This window comes from Saimiri boliviensis, chromosome 6 (assembly GCF_048565385.1).
Source record: "Saimiri boliviensis isolate mSaiBol1 chromosome 6, mSaiBol1.pri, whole genome shotgun sequence".
Classification (NCBI taxonomy): Eukaryota; Metazoa; Chordata; class Mammalia; order Primates; family Cebidae; genus Saimiri; species Saimiri boliviensis.
In genome coordinates, this window is record NC_133454.1 from 46,392,538 (window position 1) to 46,418,867 (window position 26,330).

A 26,330-nucleotide genomic window follows, 5' to 3' on the forward strand; every position below is an offset into this window, starting at 1 on the left:
AAATATGAATACTGGAAAAATACCTCTGAAGGAGAGAGAGCCATTTGTCCTTTTGTTCTGGAGAACTGCAATCAAAGAAAATGGGAAAGAAAAATTAAACCACATAAAATACATATGCTGACAGATTCAGGATTGTCAATCCAGATGAAAATATCAACAGCCTGTTGTTACTAAATTGCACACACAAGCTGCAACCTTGGCATAATTGTGTTCTGGAGAACTCTGCAGTGAAAATATCTCTTTGGAAAAACTACAGTCATGTGTAGTTTTATTAAATCCTTTTGGATGGATCTAAGACAAATCCTCTTTTCTACTTTTTACAGGCGATATTATACTAGTGGAAAGAGTACTTGATTTGGAATCTAACATTTAACATAATCAAAATTATATGCAAGCTAGATGATCATGGGCAAGTCATTTAACCTCTAAGCCTCAGTTTCTACATCTATGAAACTGGTTAGTATTTTTGTAGCTCAAACGGCCATACAAATAGAAACTATGCTTAATATTGAGAATAAAGAGATTAAGAGAAATTTGGCATGTGGATAGAAATCTCTTTGCCCAGAAACCAATTTGCTGTCAGGAAAACAAAACAAAACAAAACATTTTTTTAAAAATACGTACAGCAAGATTATTATTGAATAAATTAGTTCACTGAAAACTTACTCTTAATAACTATAACCTTCTGATTAAGATCAATCCATTTGCAACTAAATTAGTATTGATTTTTATGCTGATTTCACTGTTATATTTAGTTCTTGAGGTTAGAAATAATTTAAAGCTTATTCTTATGTGGTCTTGTCACTAACAAGCTTTTAAAATCATATTTCTCTCTCTCTCTCTTTTTTTTTTTTTTTTTGAGACAGAGTTTCGCTCTTGTTACCCAGGCTGGAGTGCAATGGCGTGATCTCGGCTCACCGCAACCTCCGCCTCCTGGGTTCAGGCAATTCTCCTGCCTCAGCCTCCTGAGTAGCTGGGATTACAGGCACACGCCACCATGCCCAGCTAATTTTTTAGATTTTTAGTAGAGATGGGGTTTCACCATGTTGACCAGGATGGTCTCGATCTCTCGACCTCGTGATCTACCCGCCTCGGCCTCCCAAAGTGCTGGGATTACAGGCTTGAGCCACCGCGCCTGGCGCTCTCTCTCTTTTTTAAGACAGGGATTTTGCTCTGTTGCTCAGGTTAGAGTGTAGAGGCATGATCATGGCTCACTGCAACCTTGAACTCCTGAGGCTCAAGTGATCATTCTGGCTCAGCCTCCTGAGTAGTTGGGGCTACAGATGCATGCCATAATGCCTGGCTAATTGTTTGTTTTTAGAGATGTTGGAAATTCTAGTTATTTTATTATTTCCCAAAATACATTTATTCACGAACTTTGTTGCTTAGCAATTTTCTCCATAAGCAGTCTCCCAGGATTGGCCAAAGTGTATCACTTTTTAATTTAATTTAATTATATTTTTTTTTACCATTGACCACACACTTTCCATCTTTCACAATTCCTTACTATCTTTTGATGTACTCTCTTTTCTAAAATAGATTTTCTAGGCTCATTTATGTCAAATCTTGAATTTATTTAGCAAAAATCTCTGTTGAGAAATAGTAAGAGGTTTGCTCCAGACCTGCTAACTTTTTTCAAAGCAGCTAAAGAAAATTGCCCATTTAAGATACTTAGTATTTTTTTAAACTTTTAACTGCAATAAAAGATATATAAAGAAAACTGCACAAAGCTTACATGTACAGCTTAAAGAGTTTTAACCAACTGAACACAATCATGTAAACCAGCACCCAGATCATAAAACAGAAAATCAGCTTGCAAGGTCTCTCATCTTCTTTTCCAGGAAGTAGTTTCCACTATCCTGACTTTCAATAGCATAGAATGGTTTTGTATGTTTTGGTACTTTATATAAATGTAACAATAAAGTAAATACCATTTTGTGTCTGGCTTATTTCAACATTATGTTTATGATATTTATTTATACTACTGCGTGCAGTTTTAGATGATTCATCCTCATTGCTGTGTTCCCTTGGTTGAATATATAGCATATATTACTTCAAAATATAAATTAAGAAGTGTGTCAGGTTAATGTGTGGAGATTGATTTGTGTAATCTTCTTATATATTTCCCTTTCCCCCCTGCTCTTTATCTGAATCCAGGATTCCCTTTCTTCAGTAATTCTTAATCTCAGGCATTTTTACAGGACTAAAAATTGAAGGACTTCAAAGTCAATGGCTATCTCTGGGTTTTATAAATACTTAAACCCATTGAAAAGATAATAATAAGATCCAGGACAGAAGAAAAAACGTATCTTGGAAAATAAAAATGGTAAGGCAGATTAGAAGATTCTCTCAAATTATGGAGGAGACAGAGGCCTGTCATCCCTGAGAGTGAACTGGAAACCATGTCACTTAGTTAAGGTGCCCTAAGGAAACAGAAAGAACCCAGAGGAAAAGGTTTTAAGGAGTCATTAGGGAGGCTGGGTCCTAGAAACCAAAGTTTTTATATCAGCAAGGATACCTTCCCCCTGCCTTATGGCAAAGAAACAGAACATCTCTGGATACACAGGGACAACTCTGGGCAAAGAAAAAGATGTCAACACTGATCACAAGAGACTAAAGTCAGAGGCCCTTTGTCCCTTATGGAGGCATCTTAGAAGTCTCCTGTATTCTAGTTCTACCTTACAAAAACAGCAGTTCAGTAAAGAAGAAAATCCGATTTCTTACCAGCCTGGAAAATGGGGGTTTAAGATGAGTTTTAATTTGATCTATAAATAAACACCTAAGTTTATAGTCTATGATTCACAGTAGGAACTTAAGTTAAAATATTTTCTAGGCTGGGCACAGTGGCTCACACCTATAATCCCAGCACTTTGGGAGGCTGAAGAGCGGATCACCTGAGGTCGGAGTTCAAGACTAGCCTGACTAACATGGAGAAACCCTGTCTCTACTAAAAATACAAAATTAGCCAGGTGTGGTGGCAGGTGCCTATAATCCCAGCTACTCAGAAGGCTGAGGCAGAAGAATCACCTAAACCCGGGAGGTGGAGGTGGCGGTGAGCTAAGATTGCACCATTGCACTCCAGCGTGGGGAACAAGAGCAAAACTCCATCTCAAAAAAAAAAAAAATTATTTTCTGATTCTCCTTGTAGATAGATCATTGTCAGATTCAATACTTCCTGTGTCTTCTGAATAATTTTCCCATTCTACCATACCATTATTTGTAAAATCAAGTGCAGGACCTATTTTTCTGGTAGATATAGATCCTTAGTTTGTGAATCAGAGTATAGGTAGTGATAGAGATGAAATTCCTTTTGGCCTTTTTTGGGATGTGACTACCCTGTTTCCCAAAGTAAAGCACAGAAACTTCAAATTGATTGTCTGCTCTTTCCTCGGTTTGACTCAGTTGGGAGTTTTTCGAAGATTCTGGCAGTTATTAGTCTTGGATTTCAATGCTACTAGTTTTTGAGACCGGTCTTGCTCAGGATGGAGATCCTACCCAGGCTGGAGGGTAGTGGTGCCATCACATCTCACTACAGCCTTGAATTCCTGGACTCGAAATGCTCCTGCCACATCCAAAGAATACAGATGGGTATCACCACGCTCAGCTAATTTAAACTTTTTTTTTAGAGATAGAAGTCTATGTTGCCCAGGTCTATGGCCTGAAGCAATTCTTCACCTCAGCATCCCAAGTAGCTGGGTCTACAGGTGTGTGCCACCATGCTTCCATAATATTTTCACTTTTTTGTAGAGATACAGTTCTTGCTATATTGACCAGACTGGTCTCAAACTTCTCACCTCAAGTGATCCTCTCACCTCAGCCTTTCAAGCAGCTGGGATTATAGGCACCAGCCACTGTGCCTGGCTATATTTACAAAAAATAGTTATTATAGTAACTGGATAAGAGAGACTGCTTCTTTAACTTCCTACGTGATGGAATTTTAAACTGATCATGACCTAGATTTCCATAACATTTCCAATGATTTCCACTCCTTCCTAAAGATCCAAGCTTCCCTCTTTTATCTTCACTCACCATGAAAAACTTCTATTAACCATTTTTTTGTAGGCCAGTTTGTTAGTAATAAATTATTATAGTTTTAAAAAATGTTCATTCTACCTTCATTTTAAAATAATATTTTTGCTGGATATTGTGTTCTAGGTTAAAAAGTTTTTGTTTCAACACTTTAAAAAATATGTTCCACTGTGGTAAAAAATATGCCAGGCATGGTGCCTCACGCCTGTAATCCCAGCACTTTGGGAGGCTGAGGCAGGCAGATCACCTGAGGTGAGGAGTTTGAGACCAGCCTAACTAACATGGTGAAACCCCATTTCTACTAAAAATACAAAAAAGTTAGCCAGGCATGGCCTGCACCTGTAATCCCAGCTACTTGGGAGGCTGAGGCAGGAGTATTGCTTGAAATCAGGAGGCAGAGGTTGCAGTGAACTGAGATCACGCCATTGCACTCCAGCTTGGGCAATAAGAGCAAAACTCCATCTCTCTCTCTCTATATATATATACACATATAGATCTCTCTCTCTCTTTTTCTCTCTCTCTCTATATATTCCACTGTCTTCTAACCTCCATAGTTTCTAATAAAAGATCCATAATAATTCAAATTGTCATTTTCCTATTTGTAATACTTTGTTTTTCTCTGACTGCTTTCAAGACTTTTATCTTTGATTTACAGTAGTTTATAACATGACCAGGTATAGTTTTCTTAATAGTCACACTGTCTAGAATTCAGTGAGCTTGCTGAATCTGTGTATTTATTCCTTTTATCAAATTTGGGTAGTTTTAAACCACTATTTCTTCAGCCCCATTTCCTCTTTCCTCTTTAATTCCAATGACATGTATATTATATTTTTTGTTATTTTCCAAGTCTGTGATACATTTTTCCTTTAAAAAAAACCTTTGTTTTCTCTGTTCCTCAGATTAGACAATTTGTATTGATAAATCTTCAAGTTCACCAATTCCTCTTTCACTTCCATTCTGCAAAGAAGGCCATTCAGAAAAACATTTTATTTAAGATATTGTAGTTTTCAGTTCTAGAATTTTCATTTGGCCCTTTTTAGTATTTTCTATTTACGGGCTGATAGTTCCTATCTTTTTATTATTTTAAATTGAATTTTCCTTTTACCTGCCATGTATACTTATGAAAGCTGTTTTAAAGTTCTTTTCTGGTAATTCAACATATGAGTCATCTCAAGATTGGTCTCTATTGATTATGTTTTTCCTTGTTCTTCATATCTCAATAAATTTTAGATTGTATTCTGAACATTACAAATGTTTTGTTTTGCATTCTGTTATATTTGCGGAACAATGTTGATATTTTTATTTTAGCAGAAAAATAATTTGATTAGATGAAGCTACAAACTCTATTTCATCTGTGATGGGCTACAGCTCAGTTCAATTCTTTTTGTCTTAGCTTCAAGGTGCTTTGACTCTATCTCACACAGCTGGGGTTTGGTGATCAGCCAGAGATTTGGACAGTGTTTATACATAGAATTTGAAACGTCCCTTCTCTGCTACTTTCCTTTTTGAGATTTCCCCCCTCATTCTGCAATAACTGTGGATGACATAGCTTCTGTCCTCCAGTTCTTCTGCTCAGAAAGACTGTTTCTGCCAGTTTTAGTTTTCCTACACCATGATGTAACTGCACTCTGCCCTCAGGCTAAGGCCTTAAAAATGGGAACCTCACCCAGTACTTGTGCCTACTTCCAAGTTTTAAATCCTCTCCAAAAGATCTCATTCTGCCAGATCAGAGGCAGAACTCAACACTTTATATTTTATATATTTTTTTAAAATATAAATTTTGAAATAATTTTAGATTTCCATAAAAGATACAAAGATAATACAGAGATTCCCTACATACTTCTTACCCTGTTCACATTTCCTCTAATGCTATTTTCTTAGATTATCATAGCCCATTTGTCAAAACTAAGAAACCAATATTAGTACATTACTATCAAACTCTTGACTTTATTCAGATTTCACAATTTTTTCCATTAATGTCCTTTTTCTGTTCTAGAAGCTAATCTAGCATACCACGTTGTAATTATTACGTCTCTTTAGTAACTGATCTATGACCATTTCTCAGTCTTTCCCTGTTTTTGTTTTTTTGACCTTGAAGGTTTGAGGAGTGCTGATCAGGTATCCTGTATAATGTGTTTCAATGTGTGTTTATTGAATGATTTCCTCATGATTAGAAAGGAATTGAAGGTTTTTGGGAGGAAGATCACAAGGTTAATTGTTCTTCTCATCACAATACAAGAAGAAGTACATGATATCCACGTGAATATCACTGGTGATATTAATCTTGATCATTTGGTTAAAGAACCATAGTTTGAGTAATATAATATAGGTAAAACTTGTTTCCACATTTCCCCTTCTTCTTAAAAAAAGAAGTTTCATAAAAATTCATTGATCAAAAATGCCATGTAGTCATACCCTCACTTAAAATTGCTTCCTTTCACCTGTAACTCCAAGGAGATTAAGCAATAGGAAATGATAATATCTAGAGAAATTTATCATGGAAAAGAATATATGTTGAGAATAAAACAAACTCATTTTTTCCCCCAAATCAGTTCTTAAAATCTTGTAGTATGCCTAATAGTGCATAATAGAATTTAATGACATGCCTATCTTTTACTATAAGATTAACATCTTAGAAAATTTTAGTTGTCTGTCTTTAGTTGTCTGTCCCAGGAGTTTTGTCATGGCAAGAAAAGAAGCAGAATAAAAAGTATCATATGCGTGTGATGGACACTAACTTTAAGTATAAAACAAATACTGGAGAGGTAAGGACACAGTTAATCAAAATCACAAGTGTGATTATGATTGTTCACTCTGAACTGGACAGTGCCAATTAAGCATGTTCAGTAGAACAGGACAAATATTTTGTATTACATTCTCCAACCCCATCCTAGCATAGAAATTAAGTCTTGGAAAACTGACTCCTTAAAATCATAAATTTGCTTTTGAGTGTCACATCTGTATAGATACCAACTCAAAACCTGCTATACAATTCAGGCAACCAGTATTTCATGACATTAGTTTTATTTGTATAATAAGACACTATTTAAAAATTCGGGAGTATAAACCACTTATTCAGACTTAATTGGACCATACGAATTGCTTCAATGAAGATCTTTTTCAGTGGTTTGAAAAGACTGATAAGCCTCTTGAAAGCTCAATATGTAAAACAAATACCTACATATTAAGGAAGGGGATGTTAAAGAGGGGGTCCTAAGATGTGACTACTCTATTCCCCTTCCATATATCTGGAAGTTCCTATTTTTTTTTTTTTTCATAAAAGTAACTTGTTGAACCAAGGTAAATGATGCCAAGAGTTTCCAATATCTATCATTAATTTTCACATATTTTAATCAAAAGCCCTTTGGGAGAAATATATGGCATACAAGTATTTTGGTTGGGTGTATGTGTCAGCAGATGAGTTACTGACTCAATACACAATCAGAATAAAATATTTCCCTTTTACAAATTAGAGGAACAACAATTGATTGATTTTTTAAATCTCTGTCCTAGAAATTATCATAGTAGCTAACCCAGGTAAATACAGGACAAATTGTGATTCTTACCTGAAAGTGGCCACAAAGTTCACTATGGGCCAGCCCAAAACAAAGGATTTCATGGCGTTGGTGTTGCCTTCTCCCACTTCATCCACACAGCTTGCTGTCCACATATCAGTTAATTTAATTTTATTTTTTATCTTAAAGTTATTGTTATATCTAGAAAGATAAAAACCAAAGAGAACCTTTTGTTATTTAAATTTTATGGGAGCTTCTCTGGAAGCCATCATCCTCAGCAAATTAACACAGGAACAGAAAACCAAACACCATGTGTTCTCACTCTTAAGTAGGAATTGAACATTGAGAACACACACACACACACACAGAGGGGAACAACACATACTAGAGCCTGTTGAGTGGCGGGGGATGAAGGTAGGGAACTTAGAGGATGGGTTAATAGGTGCAGCAAGCCACCATGGCAAGGGTATGCCTGTGTAACAAACCTGCATGTTCTGCACTGGTATCCTCTTTTTTTTTTTTAAGAGGAAAAAAATTTACCAGCACTTCTGTACTTGACAAAAAAAACCATTTTCACCAATCATGGGCAAAGTGTCTTATCATTTTTATCTTCAGGGCCTAGAAGAGGAAACTAAAATAGGGTTGGCTACCTTGGCCTAAGAAGATCTTTGAAACATTGGTGAAACAATTAGTCCTCATGCCTGCTTTGATGGCAAGAAATAGCCATAAACTGGCCACCCTATTTTTCTATGTGTCGAGCATTGCATTTGGATCAAAAACCTAACTTCAAATGTACTGCTGTTACACAATATTAATTCATTTATTATTTATAACTTGCTAATTTAAACAATTTGAGTGGCTGATAACAGAAAACACACAGGATTTATTAAAATATTCATCAAATTTTCATTTTAAGAGATATCCCTGTAGTTAATTTATAATACATTTTCAATGAAGTGGTTACAAGGTTTTCTTTCTTTTTTTTTTTTTTTTTTTGAGGTGGAGTCTTGCTCTTTCACCAGGCCAGAGTGCAGTGGTGTAATCTTGGGTCATTGTAACCTCTGCCTCCGGGTTCAAGCGGTTCTCCTGCCTCAGCCTCCTGAGTAGCTGTAACTACAGGCATGCACCACCATGCCCAGATAATTTTTGTATTTTTAGTAGAGATGGGGTTTCACCATGGTGGCCAGGATGTCTCGATCTCCTGACCTCATGATCTACCTGCCTTGGCTTCCCAAAGTGCCATGATTACAGTTGTAAGCCACCATGCCTAGCTGGTTACAAGATTTTCTAGCCTTTAGAAGCATACGTTATTTTAATTTTCTTTCTTAGATTTTGCTCAACCATTTCCCCTTATATTCTAGCTAAAAGTAAAAACCTGCAGTCCCCCAAAAAGAACCTAAACCAAACTTAAAAAAAGAAAGTAGGGTTGACACAATTAACATTCATCTCTGGGGACCCTGAAGGTGATCTACTTTAATTCAAATGAAATTGCTTTTATACAATTTCTACCTAATCCCCGTAGACTACTGATATGGAAACCAACATATCTCTTGACCTAATTGTCAGGTTTAATGTTCGCATGAACCTGAAACTTAAATAGACGGCACCAAGAAGGATAAAGTTACCTCACATGGAAGTATCCCTAAAACTCCTCTGATTCATGGAATATTTAAAGCTAAAAATCTTTAGTGGAATTCATAATATGAAAAAAGTTTTTAGAGGAACTGAAGGAGAATCTAGATTCAAAGCCTCATTTTTGCTTCCCATAGGGTGCACTGAATTTAAGTGTAACAGAAAGTGCCTTGTGGCACAATGGCTTCTTTCTATATTTTATTTCAATATTTTCTACCCTGTTGTTATGAATCTTTGGATTTTTAAAATAAAACAAACCCAATTGCAGACCAAATCTTATTTCTTGATGTCAACTATTTGGGTAATATAAAACTAAAACTACATATCTTTTGAAAAAACAGGTGTCTTTCCATATTTGTTTTCACATTTTGTATTTTCGGATGCAAGTTTCTATCTTAGTAGATACTTGAGATATCATGTGGGAACATCTACCATCCACATCTACTGACCTGGGAAAAAGTTGTCTCAAAGATCCTTTCCCTAGATTAATAAGGTGCTACATTATCCACCCCAATTTCCAAAACAAGCAACTGTCTAAAAGTACAAACAATGACTTCCATTCTCCTACAATAAAAATAATGGCTAATAATTATTGAGAACTTACCATATACCATTGTTATAAATGTTTTACACACATTATTTAGTTTGATCTTCAGGAATTTTATAGATAAGGAAATGGAGTTGCAGAGAGGTTAACCTGCTGAAAGTCACACAGCTTAAATAGCAGAGCTAGAATTTAAACTTGGATAGTGCTGACTCCTGAGCTTATTTATGCTCTTAACCACTAAGCATCTATAAAAAGTCCTGGGTATCATTATTCCTATAAAGCACCTGGCACCTGGATGAAATTATCTTTCTATGAAGTTCTTTTCAGCTTTTCTATCTTTGCCCTATATTTAAAATAAATCTCTCTGGAGCTACAAGGCTTTCTGATGTGGCTATTATGGAGGCTGAGGAAGAAATCTCATGAATACTTATGTAAATAAAGCTGGATAGATTAGCTTGAAAATATTTAAAACAAGTATTCCAACAAAGCTTTATATTAAAATGGACAGTCTTGGGGTCATAGTGTGCTTCTTTAAATTTTTCAATTTCAATTTCTATTAGTATTAGACTATAGAAATTAAAAAATACTAATTTAATGTGAACTGGCTCCAATAATATGACAATGACTATCTCCAATAGTATTACGACAACAGGAATTAAAAAGTATGAATCCAATATGAACAGACTGAACAAAAACCTCTAAAAATAATTTTTTTTTCTTTTTGAGACAGAGTTTCATTCTTGTTCCCCAGGCTGGAGTGCAATGGTGTGATCTTGGCTAACTACAACCTCTACCTCCCAGGTTCAAGTGATTCTCGTGCCTCAGCCTTCTGAGTAGCTGGGATTACTCAGGTGCCTGCCACCAGGCTTGGCTAATTATTATTATTATTATTCTTTTGTATTTTTAGTAAAGATGGAGTTTCGCCATGTTGGCCAGGCTGGTTTCAAACTCTTGACCTCAGCTAATCTGTCTGCCTCAGCTTCCAAAAGTGCTAGGATTACAGGCATGAGCCACTGCACCTGGCCAAATTCAGCCAAATTCTTTATTTCTACAATGTAGTACCTTACTACAAATTTATTAAGCTGACAGATATACTTTGCTCTCCTATCCTCCTATCTTCATACTAGAAAAAAAATCAGTGAATTGTTCTCCCTGTCTTATTAAATATGTTTTTGGGTAGAGATCATTGTAAATTCCACAAATACCTGATGGTAATTCTATTAATAAATTTATTTCATCTTTTTCAGCTAAACAGAACTCATTACTGTTTACTATTTGCTTATTCTGATAAAATACGAGAATACTGATGGCTTAAGAGGGTGTGAGGTAAGTAGTCATTTCTCCTTTCTGTAAATTCCATATGGGTACTCAATGGCTATTATCAGAGAGAATATTAATTTCTTTCTAAATAATTTAATGTTTATAAAATAGGTCCTGTTTTTTTAAAAAAGAGAAGTCATGATTTTATTGGAAAAGTAACTTCTTATTTATCTTCCAAATGAATATCAAAAGTGGTCCCCAAGTACCCATCTGGCTTTAATACTTTACTAATTTAGTACAGAAAAGAATTACCATAATCTCAAAACAATTTTCAGTAAACATGTCAGCACCCAGTACAAAACAGATTAAATATAATAGTTTAGTCAATAGAAGAAAGCATTTAACCCCTGCTTTATTGTACTTACTAAAATTCACTAAACAAATATGTAGCAGTTTACTGATTATTTATCCCACTTCAGTTTATTTCTCTAGGCCCAACCTAAGAACTGAAAGCAGCATCCAAATAAAGCCTGAAGATGATCTCATGTAAATACGGAAGCTAAGGTCCCCTCCTTGTTCCCTATGGCTCAGTAAGAGACTAAGTGCTAATCTCAGATTATTTCAACAAATTGATCCAGGGTAACACTCAATCCTTCATCCAAGGGTAAGAAGTGACATAAAAGACATAGATTTGGAATTACAGGGGACTATTTGCTTTTTGTTGTTTCATGAAAATTAAGTTCTTTCATATTAAGAAGGATCTGTGAATATAACTAAATGTTTGCTATGAGAATGACCATGTAATCAGTTTCCTACAAATTGGTGGTCAAAATTTTTGCAAAGTGGCAGGTTTAATAAAAATCATCTCAAATATCTATGTTCTATCTCAGGGGTTTGGGGTTTCTGCCAAAAAATAACTTAGACCACTAATACTTTTAAATATTCCCAATAGGTATAAAAAGTACTTAATCTTTCATAATTTGAACCTTTTAAATAACAGTACTTAAATCAACTGAGTTTTTTTAATACTTTACAAAAACATTAAAGTGGATACAGTGATCTCAAAAGCAATATATGGGAAAAAATGACATAACCTTGTGTAAGAAAGGTACAATCAAAATAAAAAGCTACAGAAGCAGACGATGGGCACCCATTCTGCCAATATATCTAAAAACAGCAATTTTCTAGTGGAAAAGAAACTGGCTTTATATAAAATATTTTTAACAAAACATAGGTTCCATAGAAACAACTTATATGCTAGCAGTATACAGAACAATAAATAACCTTAGGTAAAAAAACAGAGTTCTTCTATTACAATTATCATTGTAACTGCTGAGGGGAAAAATATCCAAAAAAGGTGAAGGAAAATACATTTTTCCCTAAGAACTGAATGCATGCTACAAGTAAATAAATAAGTCTTCAAGGTCTTAAAGTTCAGAAAATTGGTTATCTACCTCCAGGCTGAGCTATACACCTAATGAGTACAGTGTGCTGAAAAAAGAAAGAGCCAGCCGTTGGAAGTAAGGCCTAGATTCAAACCCCAGTCCTGCCATTTCTTTTTTCTAAAGTTTTTGTTTTTCTATGTATTTATTCATTATTATTATAATACTTGAAGTTCTGGGGTATATGCACACATCGTGCAGGATCGTTATATGATTTCTTAGTATACAAGAAATACAAACCTTCCTGAGCCAAGTGTTCAATATCTGAAACAACTTTTATCTTGGGGGATTGTTAGGAAAATTAAACAAAATCTCTGTGATTCTCTTATTATAATATCTATTACACAGAACCCATCCAATAATGTTTAAACTGTCTTGAAAATAATGATTTTTTCCTCTATTAATAGTTTCCCAACTTAGAGCTTCAAGTGGACCTAGTGCGAAGATGTGGTTGGAGAAACTTTTTCTTTCTCTTTATTCCTATAATACCATACCCACTCAAAAACTACATGTTTAGGCATTCCTTCTATCCAAATCACATTCTGAAACAGTTCTTATCGTTATTCTTGCCTTTAATTTTAAAAAAATGTATAAACAGTTCACTAAGCATTCTATACCATTTCTTATATATGGGTATTTATTTAGTTGGAGCCTTTTACTCATCCATGTGGAGAGGAATATTAAAGCTACTGAGGCCTGGCAGCATCCACTTGAGTGAGGCTGGAAGTAGATTCTCCAGCTCCAGAACAGCCTTGAGATGACTTTAACCCAAGCCAACAAGCTTGAGGGCCCTCATGAAGCTTATATGCCAGAACCATCCAGTGAAACACTCTCAGACTCCTGACTCAGAGACTAACTGCATGAAACATTTATAGTTTTAAACTGTAATGTTTTTCGGTAATTTGTTAAATGGCAATAGATAATCAATATAGCCTAAAAGGGCATGATGACCCTTTTCCACTTCTCTAATCTTACTTCATCCTACTCTCCTTTGCAATGCTCCAGTTACACAGGCCTTCTTTTAAGTCCTCCAAGGGCCAAGCTTCTTCCAATGACCTTTGCACCTGCTGTTCCCTCTCCCTGGAATGCTTATCCTCCCAATATCTGAAGGCTGATTGCTTTTCATCCTTCACTGAGTTTTTCCCGACTACACCTACATAATGTATATGCCATCTTTTACTTCACCCAGCACCCTATTTTCTTCATAGTACTAATCATAATTTGTCATTTCCCTCCATGCATAAGATTATAAGCTCCTACATTAGAATATAAGCTCCGAAAGAGCAGGGACTGTACCCATTGCATTCTTAATTGAATCTCCTACAGTTATTCAGGACATGGCACAGAACAGGACCTAAATGAAAACTTGCTGAAAAATGAACAATCCATTTTTTTTTTTTTTGCAAAAAAGGGCATAAACTCACTTCAGATATTACCTATAGCAACAGAGGCAAGACATTCTTACAGTAAGCATTGAGTAGAAAGGGCATTTTTTTTAGTAAAAATGCAATTTTATAATGATTATCAGGAGTATATAGTATACTTACTTGATTTTGGCCACGACAAACAGATCATTGAATAGGAAAAGATGCCGCTCCTGCCTCTGGAGGCCTCTTTTGAGTTCTGCCCGGCCATCAATCAGCAGAGTCCTATTGGAGCACACAAATGATGACAGAAATGTGCATGTGTCAACACTAGCAGAAGGACTTTCCCTGTAACAGATCAAATGCCAGAGATCAATTAGTCAAATGATCATCTTATAGTTGGTCAAAAGCTATAAAACTCTGTAATTTTTTAATACAATGGTATAGTGTCCTAACTGGTCCCAAGTCTATTCTCCACACAGTAGTCTTTAATATCTCATGAGAATTTTGAAACAAAGAAAAGTTGAAATAGTTTTATAATAAACATATGTATATATACCTCAATCTAGATTCTACCATTAATATTTTACTATGCTTGCTTTATCAAATACCTATCCAACTGTCTATAGAATAATTCATTTTATTTTTGGCATTTCAGTGTAAACTGCATACAGGCAGTATATATCCCCCTAAATGCTTCAGCATACATGCTATTAACTAGAGCTAATGACATTAATTTATTAATGTCATTATTTTACAAATAAATTAATAGTCATTAATTTATTTGTAAAATACAATTATTTATTTTGAATTTTTCTTTTGATATAAAATTTACATACAACAAAATGGACAAATCCTAGGTGTATAACTACTGACTTTTGACAAATATACTCATCTGTGTAATTTAAGCCTCAAACAAGATTTAGAAAGTGATCATCACTCCAAATAATTCCCTCTTGCCCCTTCTCAGTTATATAAATTAACCAAATATAGTCTCTATGGATTGGCTCCTAAGTTGTTTATTTCTTCACTGCAGACTGAGACCTGTTAGTTCAAAAGCTCACTAGTACCAAACTCAAATTTTTACATACTCAAGTATTATAAAAATAGCCCAAACATATTTTTAGCCAGTAATAGCCTGCCTGATTTGCATAATCCATCTAACTACACCCAGCACCTGCTGGCCACTGAGAAGAGAGTGTCTGTGGTTATGAGACCCCCAAGTTGCTCCTGCCCGTTAGAGCTCTCTGACTTAGCCTTTCCTCACTACTGAGGAAGGGACATGTACTCTCCAGAAATATCTGCTCTGATTCTTTCTCCCCTAGGAATTCCCTTGTCTTCCTTCCCTTCTGGATGGTGGATGAGCCTCTGGACAGTCTCATACTGTGAGGGACTTACTTTCTCATGCAACTCAGTACAATGGTCACATTTTAAATCTTTGATCAGATCCCAAATACCTCAAACTCCTTATACCAGTCAATCCCTACTCAATCACCCCAGAGGTAACCACTATTCTGATTTCTTTTTTCCCCGTGAAAGACTGTTTGTTCTAGAATTTTATACAAATTGAACCATAGTATCTACTCTTTTGTGTAAGACATTATTTCCTCATCATGTCTTTGGAATTCATTCACATTATTACATTCATCAGTATTTCATTCCTTTATTTTACTTAGGTATTCAATATATAAATATACCCGAGTTTATTCTTCTATTGCTGTACACTTGGGCTGTTTCCCATTTTAAGCTATCCTGAATAAAATGGCTATTAAGCATTGTACTAGTCTTTTTGTATCTATGTTTACATTTCTCTTGGGTAAATACCTCAGAGTGGAATTGTTGGGTCACAGAGTAGGTATATGTTTAATTTTATTAAAAACTACCAGTTAGCTTTCCATAACAATGGTAACATTTTACATTCCCAGCAACACTGTAGAAGAGTTCCAGTTGCCCACAACCTTGCCAACATTTGGTGTTGTCAAGTCTTTTGAATTTTGGCCAGTTTAGTGGATGTATAGTAGCCTTTAATTAGGATTTTTTTTTTCTTTTTTTGTGACAGAGTCTTGCTCTGTCACCCAGGTTGGAGTGTAGTGGTGCAATCTTGGCTCACTGAGACCTCCACCTCCTGAGTTCAAGCGATTCTCCTGCCTCAGCCTCCCAGGCAGTTGGGATTACAGGCATGTGCCATCATACCCCACTAATTTTTGTATTTTTAGTAGGAACAGGGTTTTGCCATGTTGGCCACACTGGTCTCAAACTCCTGACTATGCAGGTCTTGAACTCCTGACCACACCTCATCCGCCTGCCTTGGCCTCCCAAAGTGCTAGGATTACAGGTGTGAGCCACCATGCCCAGCCTTTAATTAGGATTTTAATTTGCATTTCTCTGCTAATTTCTTTCCCTTCTTACTGGTCATTTGCATTATCTTCATTGGTGAACTGTCTTCAAATCTTTTGATCATTAAAAAAAAACTGGGTTATGTGTTATTATACACATATTATCTATTGAGTTGTAGGAACTTTTTTGTGTATCCTAGATTCCACTCCTTTGTCAAGTTATGTGTTTTGGAAAGTATTTTCTCCTAGTCTGTTGCTTGCCTATAAACTTTCTTAACCACATTTCTGACAAAAAGTTTTAAGTTTTGATGAAGTTTATCAAATTTTTTCATATGACATTTACTTTCTGTGACATTTCTAAGAAACTTTCACCTGTACACATCATCAAGATATTATCCTATGTGTTCTGCTATAATGTGTATGATTTTTAGTTTTTACGTTTAAGTCTATGATCAATCCCAATTAATTCTGCTTAATAAGGTAGAGGGCCAGGTTCATTTTTTTTCCTATATAACATTTCATTATTCTAGCACCATTTGCACCAAAGACTTGTTGCTTACTCATAGGTAAAGTAAGTTAGTTAGACTAGCACTACAAGATCTTTAAATTCCATTCCTCAGTGGATTGCTTTGGTACTTTTATAAAAATTACATGACTACAAAGCATAGGTCTATTTCCAGGCTCTCTATTCTGTTGCAATGATTGTTGATTCTTATTCTATAACCACACTGCCTTATTGTTCTATGTTTATAGTAAATCATAAAATTACATAGTGTTAAGTCCATCAATTTTTTTCTTTCTTGAGAGTGTTTTAGATAATCTAGGTCTTTTGCATTTCTATATACAGATGGTCTCTGACTTATAATGGTTTGACTCACCATTTTTTCACTTTATGATGGTGTAAAAGTGATATGCATTCCGTAGAAACTGTACTTCAGATTTTGAGTTTTAATATTTTCCTGTGCTAGGTTAGGTGTATTAAATGCATTTTCTACTCATGATATTCTCAACTTATGATGGATTTACTCTGACATAACCCATTGTAAGTCTAGGAGCATCTACAAATTTTAGAGATTAACGAAGATGAAGAACAAAGAAGGGAAAGCCTATTGTGGCTGAGGAAGAGGAGATGACCTCAGTTTCAAATGTACCGAGTCTGAAATTATCAGTAGGCTAGGTGGTATGGCAAAATCAGGTAAGCATGCAGCACTTGGAAGAGATGTCAGAAGTACAGATGTCATACAAAGACAGGTACATAAATAACTCTTTGGAATGGCCAGAACTGCAAAGGGAAGGAGCACAAAATGAGAAAAAAGGCAGAAACACATCACCGAGGAAAGTGGAAGAGACGAAGGGAAGAGGACCTGTGAACAAAGATGGAGCCTGGCAAATGAAGTAGCAGAAAAAGGACAAAAAGTAGTAGTGGTCTGGAGTGCTGAAACTGACAGAAGGGATAAAAGCTGAGGTGTGAAATGGTGTCTGAGGGAAAAAAAAGTGATCAGTTGATTATTAAGACGTTTGAGAAAACAGTTTCAGGAAAATGGTATGTGCAGAACTCAAATGTCTGGAATTTAAGGAGTAAAAGGATGAGAAGTGACTAAAGGCAAAAACTCTTGTTTTTTAGCAGTTTAACACTAGAAGGTGACTTTAAGGATTCTAAAGTGGGTACCGCTGGTGAAGAAGGAAAGGTAAGAGAGAAACAGCACTGAAGGTAGGTATTACTATTCCTCATTTTACAGATTTGAAGCTATTTAGGGTAGCCAAAATGTACTGCTACTAAGTAAAGGTGATTTACAAGTATGGTTTCAAAACATGCACTTTAAAAAATTCTATGTAATCTTTCAAATGGACAAACACTGCATTGACTCAGCCCCCTCCTCCCGCCATGATGAGTGAGTTGAGCAGTTTAGGATTTAAGGTCTTGGGTGGAGTACTAATCCAAGCCTTTTTGCTAAGTAATGTGATAGGGCAAGTAATCTGGTTGGCTCAGTTTCCTATATGTAAAGTAAATTGGTTGGACTAGGACTAGAAGATCTTTAAATTCCGTTTACAATTTATATATGGGACTAACTAAACATGTATCCAAAAGGTGGAATTAAGATTACTGATGAGAGGGTAACAGATAATGGATATGATTGGCTATCTCTATAAGAACACCCCAGCACTAAAGTATAGCTTATAAATGTGCGGCTAAGCATATTTGAGACTCACTTCAGGGGAACAATTCCAGAGCTAAACTAAATTAAAAGTCAAGCAAAAGCCATAATAATGACAATGAGAACAGTTTTTAGAAATTAGTCTAATTAAACGAGGAGCTCAAAGTGCAAATATTTCTCAGGGTCTCCATCAAAGCATACGGTTTAAGAAGCCATGACGTGTCACCTCAACTATCTGGTTCACGTGGCAGCTATAACAAATGACAATTATGGCTTATCTACATTTCTTGGGTTTGAATAGCATGGGTCACAGTGTCTGATCTCCCCTGTGTATACTAAAAGTATGAGGATCATACACTTTCCTAATAGCTCTGAATTAATTCCTCAATGGTTAGCCATCCCTTCCCCTATTTCATTCTCATTGTGTGGACCCCCGATCAGCATCATAATCATCAACCAGGAACATCTTTAACAAATGCAAATTCTCAGGCCTTCCTCAGGCTTATTGAATCAGAAATTCTGGAGGGTTGGCTCAGCATCCTGCAGTTTAACAAGCCAGTCAGGTGATTCTAATGCATATTGAAGTTTGATTCTAACGCACATTGAATCAACTCTCTGAGTCTACAACACATTCTAGCTCTAACATTGTAAAATTCTACAATAGTGTATTCCAGGTAAGTATAAGTAGTTTATAGTTCTACTTCAACTAAGTTGAGCTTCTGAAAGTTATTCCATCATTTCCTGTAATTTCTCAGCTATAGCTACCTCTTCCAAGAAGTGAATTTCATTATGCTCACTAATTTGCTAATTAAGCATATAATTAAGTATAACTTAAAGACATGTAGGTGAATGACAAGGCAAGTAAATAAATCAAAGTCCTTTGAAAGAAAAGGGAAAAGGAGTTTCTATGCTTGAAATTATAGGTTGGAATTAAGCAGAGAACAAAGAAAAGGCCTACATTCACCATCACAGAAAAATATCCTTTCTCAAATTCTTTTGGGAGAGTGGTTGAAGGTATAATGGAATCTTTTCGTATGTAATAATTTTCAAATGTATAAAAAACAAAAATAAAGCTTTTATTTGTTGAAACTGAGCAAGGACAAGGCTACTAAGGAATGAATGGATGAAAAAATGGCTAAAATAATACTTTGCTGAGCTTTAATTTTTTAATTGCATAACAGAAAACCTTTGCAAGAGGAAAAATCATCTTTTGCATTTTGGTTTAGGTATCCAAAAATTGATTACAAGAAGAAGCCATCAGATTGCAGTATGGATTAAACTAGGAACCTTCAAACTATTATTCAAAGGGTCTGATGATAGTTTAAGTTTTGTGGGCCATACCATAATGTCTGTCAGAGCTATTCAACTCTGATCTTTTATTGCAAAATCCATCATATACATAAATAAATAGGTGAGGCTGAAAAAGGGAATTAAATAAAAGCAATAATAGTAAAAACAAAACCTTATAATTTGTAGTTGCTATATAATAAAGTGAATTTTGCTGTGCTGTGTGCTGTCTAATATAAAACCCAACCCCCAGCTCTGCTTAAAATTAACTAACTCCCTGTAAAACCTACCTTATCTAGTCTCTCCACATTCTCAGCCAAGTTCCCAGGCATCTCAAACTCTTGTTTTTCTTGCAACCAGCTGCAAGGTCACAGGACAAAATACCCCAAAATGTACAATATGTTTCTTAAAATGCTATTTTTCAAATGAAACATACATCACAAAACATGTTGCAAATTAATTAACTGTTCTTTGTTCTAAATTCTGTAAACCTCATCCCAAATGAATAAGTACCCCATTTTCTTTCTCCAGGGCTCAAACTTAAAATGCCAATCCTCTAAGCCAGTGGCCACCTTAATAAAATCCTCCTGTTTCACTCATTGGTCTCTCTGGTCTCCTAAATATTCTATAACAGCTGTGTTTCAATAAAACTTTATTTACAAAAATAGCCTGTCTGGGTCACGGTTTGCAGCTCCCTGGTTTAAACAATACTTCCAAAACATTTAAATGGTTATAAATAAAGACTAATCTGAAGTAATTAGAAAGTTATTATTATTATTTTGCTTGGGATTGGCCTAGGCCAAAGATTAATTAGGCTATTTTTAAAAATAGTTTATATTTTAAGGCAATTCCAAAGGATTGTCAAACACAATAACTCATTTTCCTCCTCACGATATTACTTTCAAATAAGTAGACTGCTGCTAGTGTCAGGAAGAATTCACAATAAAATTAATGTGTATCTATCAGGCTGTCATTTAAAAAATCTATATATGTGTCAAGAGATGCCTGAAGACTTTAGTAAACTAAGTATTGGTTAAAAAAATTCATGCAGTACACTAGAATAAAAGTAAATATCTCAGCACTCACATAATTTAAAAGGAAAAAGAATTCATGGAAAGAAACAAAAAACAACTTTCGTGTTTTTAATACAATATTAATTAAAGTCTCCTACTTAAAAATGTATTTCTCGATTATGTGACTCTGAAGTGTTTATTTGTAAGTGAAGTGTGGATGTGTTTATTTTACTCTTTTAGAGTATGGAAATGGGGAAAGGGTAAGATTATAACCTTCTATTTAGCCTTTCAATATAGCCTGATTAGGACTTACAAGTTATAATTAACAGAGCTCTAAAATAATCTAACAATTACAAGCAGACTCTAGGAATTCACCTGTTGCCTGCTTTTTATGTTTTAATATTCCTTTTCAAATGGATTTGTGAGACCATTTTTGAAAAGCAAAAACATGTTTTAGAACCTTAGTTATTTTTCACTAAAACTAGAAAACAGCTTTCACAAAGCCTGGCCACAGTAATAGATCAGTATTTATAACTAAGGTTAATTCTAAAAATGAGTCCATATTCAGGTACAGTTTTACAGGCAGTGTTGCTTAATCATAAGTTACAAAGAAAATAAACTAAAATTCAGAATACTTGGAAATGTCTATGTTTATTAGTAATCAATCAGAGATTACGGTAACAAGTACCAAATAGGATCTGGATAATCTTAAAGCCTGATAAAGTAACTAGCACATAAGCACTGATTGATAGTTGTTGAATAACTAAATAACATTTATCATCCCAAAATGTACCCATATCTCAAAGCCCATTCCGAATGTCAACTCTTCCATGAAAACTTTTTATCAACTGAATCTTTGCTTGGCATCTCTTACATGATATCTAGCAGGTATATTCTGCTTTATATATCCTAAATATTCTCGTTCATTTATTGTGCATAAAATTACCATATAATAAATTATTGGCAATAGTGATAGGTTGTCTTTGCTGGGTACCTGCCATGTGCCAGGAATAGGAGACAGACGGGGTCCTTGTCCTCTAGTAATTAGCAATCTCCTAGGCAAGTCAGACAAGTAACATGATGACAAACTAGTGATGTAAATGCAATAAAAGAAATGCAGCGTGCAGGAGCATAAAGAAGCAAAAACAGGAGACGGTATCTGAGACTGCATTGGCTAGGAAAATTCCTTGGAGGAACCAAAGTCTAAAGGATGGACAGAGAAACCAATGAAAGCTGAAGGGTACTTTAAGAAGGAACAGCATGCCAAACATGCACCTTGTGCTTCAGTAACTGGAAAATTCAGAAAGGCAGGAGTTATAAAGGCTTGAGAAAGATTAAAGCAGATGAGGAAGGGGTAAGTCATGGGTATTTCTTCTATCATGTATGGGGCTTAGATTTTATCTGGAAGTACTAAAGGATTTTAAACAGGACATTACATTTTGTAATACATGTTGAGCATCCCTTATATGAAAATCCAAAATCCAAACTGCTCCAGAGCACTAAATTTTTTGAGTACCACTATGATACCACAAGCACAAATTACACACTTGGCCTCAAATATAAAAATTTTGTTTAATGAACAAAATTATAAAATTGCATTCAGGTTATTATATAAAGTGTATATGAAATATAAACAAATTATGTGTTTATGCTTGGGTCCAATCCTCAAGGTATCTCATTACATGTAAATATTCCAAAATAAAGAAAAACAGAAATTCAAAATAATTCTAGTCCCTAGCATTTTGTAACAGGAATATTCAACCTGTATATTGAAGAATACAGAGGAAGGCAACTTGGAGTGAGACCATTAGGAAGTTACTGCAGTAATCTTAGGTCAGAGATGTTGCACACCCAACTTGGCAGTGAGAAAGGGATAGGAAAGACAGCAGAAAACATAAAAGATAGAGATTGTTAAAATTAATACATTGATTAACTGGGGGTGCAATGAGATGAGCTGAAGACAAAACTGACCAAGAAAAAGAATATAACCTTACTGTCCAGGCTTTATTTCCTTCTTTAAAATTTTTCATTCAACAAATACTCAAGCATCTATATGCACTGTCTGGATACTGTGCTATATTAACATATGGAGTAAATAAGTCTGATTTATTCTCTACTCCTGCAGAACTAGTTTAGCTGCTCGGCTCAGTTTTCTAGCAGAAGTTGGAAACCACAGCCCACGCTCATATTTTATTTCATACCCCCTCACCCTGAAAGAGTTTTAAAAAGCATTTGAGGCCGGGCGCGGTGGCTCAAGCCTGTAATCCCAGCACTTTGGGAGGCCGAGGTGGGTGGATCACGAGGTCGAAAGATCGAGACCATCCTGGTCAACATGGTGAAACCCCGTCTCTACTAAAAATACAAAAAATTAGCTGGGCATGGTGGCGCGTGCCTGTAATCCCAGCTACTTAGGAGGCTGAGGCAGGAGAATTGCCTGAGCCCAGGAGGCGGAGGTTGCAGTGAGCCGAGATCGCGCCATTGCACACTCCAGCCTGGGTAACAAGAGCGAAACTCCGTCTCAAAAAAAAAAAAAAAAAAAAGCATTTGATTTTGAATGCCCAGTTAACCACATTCCCTCTGTTACTTTTTTACTCTGTCTACTGAACTTCCCAGGGCTCTGAAAGTATTAAGTCTATGATTCTTGATCTACTGTGCTATTAAACAAACAAACAAACAAAAACTAGTATAAAAAATACACGTAAAATGTCCCATTGTGACCATTTAAAAATATATAATTCAGTGGCGGTTAGTACACTGACAGTGTTGTACAACCATTATCACTATTGAGTTCCTGAATATTTTCATAATCCCTAAAGAAAATCTCATACGTATAAGTAGTCATTCCCCACTCCCCCTAGTGCCTGGCAACTACTAACACCTTTCTGTTTCTACAGAGTTGCCTATTTGGATATTTCATATCATACAATATGTATCCTTTCATGTATGATTTCTTTCAATTAGCATAATGTATTCAAGACCAGTTCATGTTGCAGCATATATTAGCACTTCATGTCTTTTTGTTACTGAATAATATTCTGGTGTGTGGATACAGCACATTTGTTTATCCATTCATTAACTGATGAATATTTGGGTTGTTTTCACCTTTTAGCTATTGTGAATAGTGCTGTTATAAGAATTAACATACATTTTTTTTTGAATATCTGTTTTCTAATTCTTTTATGTATATAGCCAGGGGTGGAATTGCTAGGTCATATGGTAAGGTAATTCTATGTTTAACTTACGGAGGAACTGCTAACCTGTTTTCCACCAGGATTATACTAGTTTACATTCCCGCTAGCAATGCATAAGGATCCTAGTGTTACTTTAGACTCTTCCTCTTTTGCTTCCCACATAAAGTCACTTTTGAGAATATTCTAATTAAAAATAAAATTTCTGGATCCCAAGATGGCCAAATAAGAGGCAGCTCCAGAAAGCAGCTTCCAGCAAGAGAGATGCAGAAGCTGAGTGGTCTCCACAATTCCAAACGAGGTACCAGGTTCGTTTTGTGGGTCTGGTTGGAGAGTGAGTATAAACCAAATAGGGCAAGTTGAGGCAAGGTGGGGCATTGCCTCACCCAGGAGGTATATGCAACCAACCAGAGGACCAGGGGATCTCCCCCTCTGGGACTTTGGTTCAGGTACAGTGCTCCACACAAGCTTTCTACAACCCACAGAACAGGAGATCTTCACTGGGCTGAAAAGCCTCAGTGAGCTGCCTGAATAGGGCAGAACAGCAACTTAGGCTGGCGCCAGCGCTGTCAGCATAGATCTAGGTGATATCACTGGCTGATGCGAAAGCCAGAAAGCTGGCTGGATGGAGCTACCCACCCCTCACAAAGTAGGGGAATTGAAAGCAGGGAAACAGCCCATAGGGCAGGATGAGTTCCCCGCTGCTACCCCCTCACTCCGCCTTGTCCCCTGAAAAAGCCCAGCAGGCTAAAAAACCTCACTCCAGAGATTCACACCCAGAACATCATTTAGAGAGCGACCAGGAACGATCGAGCTCTGTGGGGGGGAAAGGGCAGCCGCCATTGCAGAAGCAGGCCTGATTTTCCTGAGTAAATAAAAGATGCAGCAGCTCCACTGAATCCGTGGCAGCCCAGCAGCACATCTGTAGGCAGACAAAGGAAAGGCTGCCTCCCTAAGCAGCTACCTGAGATAAAAACTATATGAATCCAACAAGATGGGAAGAAAACAGCACAGGAAGAATGAAACCATCAAAAACCAGAATGCCTCTCCCCCACCATGAGATCACAACTCCTCACCAGCAAGGAACAAAGCTTGACAGAGAACAAATTTGATGAACTGACAGAAGCAGGCTTCAGAAGGTGTAATAACAAACTTCTCTGAGTTAAAGGAACATGTTATATCCCAATGCAAAGAAACTAAAAACCTTGAAAAGCAGTTAGACAAAATGCTAACTAGAATAACCAGCATAGAGAAGAACATAAATGACTTGATGGAGCTGAAAAACACAGTACGAAAACTTCACGAAGCATATACAAGTTTCAATAGCTGAATAGATCAAGCAGAACAAAGGCTATCACAGATTGAAGATCAAATCAATGAATAGGCAAGAAAAGAGAACAAAGAGTGAAAAGAAATGAACAAAGCCTTCAATAAATATGGGATTTTCTCACTCATAGGTGGGTGTTGAACAATGAGAACACATGGACACAGGGAGGGGAGCACTACACACAGGGGTCTTTTGGGGGGAAATGGAAGAGGGATGGGGGTGGGGAGGTGGGGAGACAGGATGGGGGTGGGGAGGTGGGGAGACAGCATGGGGAGAAATGTCAGATATAGGTGAAGGGGAGGAAGGCAGCAAATCACACTACCATGTGTGTACCTATGCAACAATCTTGCATGTTCTTCACATGTACCCCAAAACATAAAATGCAAAAAAAAAAGAAATTTTCATTTTCCACCTTTTTGATAATAGCTTTCCCTAGAAAACTGCCATGTATTATTAATAGCATAAATTTGTTATGAAGGAATTTCCAGCCACCTGTGATCAGTATGAGGCTGACAAACAGCATTGTTTTAATTTTGCAAATAAAATTTATATAACAAAAAAAATGGGATTATGTGAAAAGACCTAATCTACACTTGATCAGTGCACAGAGGATGACAGCGAGAATTAATCCAAGCTGGAAAACACTCTTCAGGATACTATCCAGGAAAACTTTCCCAACCTAGCAAGGCAGGCCAACATTCAAATACAGGAAATACAGAGAACAACACAATGATACTCCTCTAGAAGAGCAATGCCAAGGCACACAATTGTCAGATTCATGAGAGTTGAAATGAAGGAAAAAATGCTAAGGGCAGCCAGAGAGAAAGGTTGCATTACCCACAAAGGGAAGCAAATCAGACTTACAGTGGATCTCTTGGCAGAAACCCTACAAGCCAGAAGAGAGTGGGGGCCAATATTCAACATCCTTAAGGAAAAGAACTTTCAACCCAGAATTTCATATCTAGCCAAACTAGGTTTCTTAAGTGATGGAAAAATAAAATCCTTTACAGACAAGCAATTGCTGAGAGATTTTGAAACTACCAGACCTGCCCTACCAGAGCTCTTAAAGGAAGCACTAAACACAGAAAGGAAAAACCAGTACCAGCCACTGCAAAAAAGAACCAAATGGTAAAGACCAACAATGCAATGAAGAAATTATGCCAACCAAAGGGCAAAACAACCAACCAGTAATAAAATGGCAGGATCAAATTCACACATAACAATATTAATGTTA

General features: G+C 36.1%; 1 protein-coding gene across 4 annotated transcripts in view; it reads right to left on the reverse strand.

Annotated features, from left to right (window-relative positions):
- ARHGAP20 (Rho GTPase activating protein 20) overlaps positions 1-26,330 on the reverse strand; it is a 114,933-nt gene that overhangs the window by 37,656 nt on the left and 50,947 nt on the right. For 2 of the 4 annotated variants that reach the window (XM_039471507.2, XM_074400563.1), the window contains exons 3-5: positions 13,973-14,137; positions 7,596-7,745; positions 24-65 (exon numbers count right to left, since the gene is read on the reverse strand). In XM_039471507.2, the coding sequence (XP_039327441.1) occupies positions 24-65; positions 7,596-7,745; positions 13,973-14,137 (357 nt within the window). Of the gene's footprint in view, positions 1-23; positions 66-7,595; positions 7,746-13,972; positions 14,138-26,330 lie in introns of those variants that run through there. The other 2 variants (XM_074400562.1, XM_074400564.1) reach the window with 2 other exon arrangements.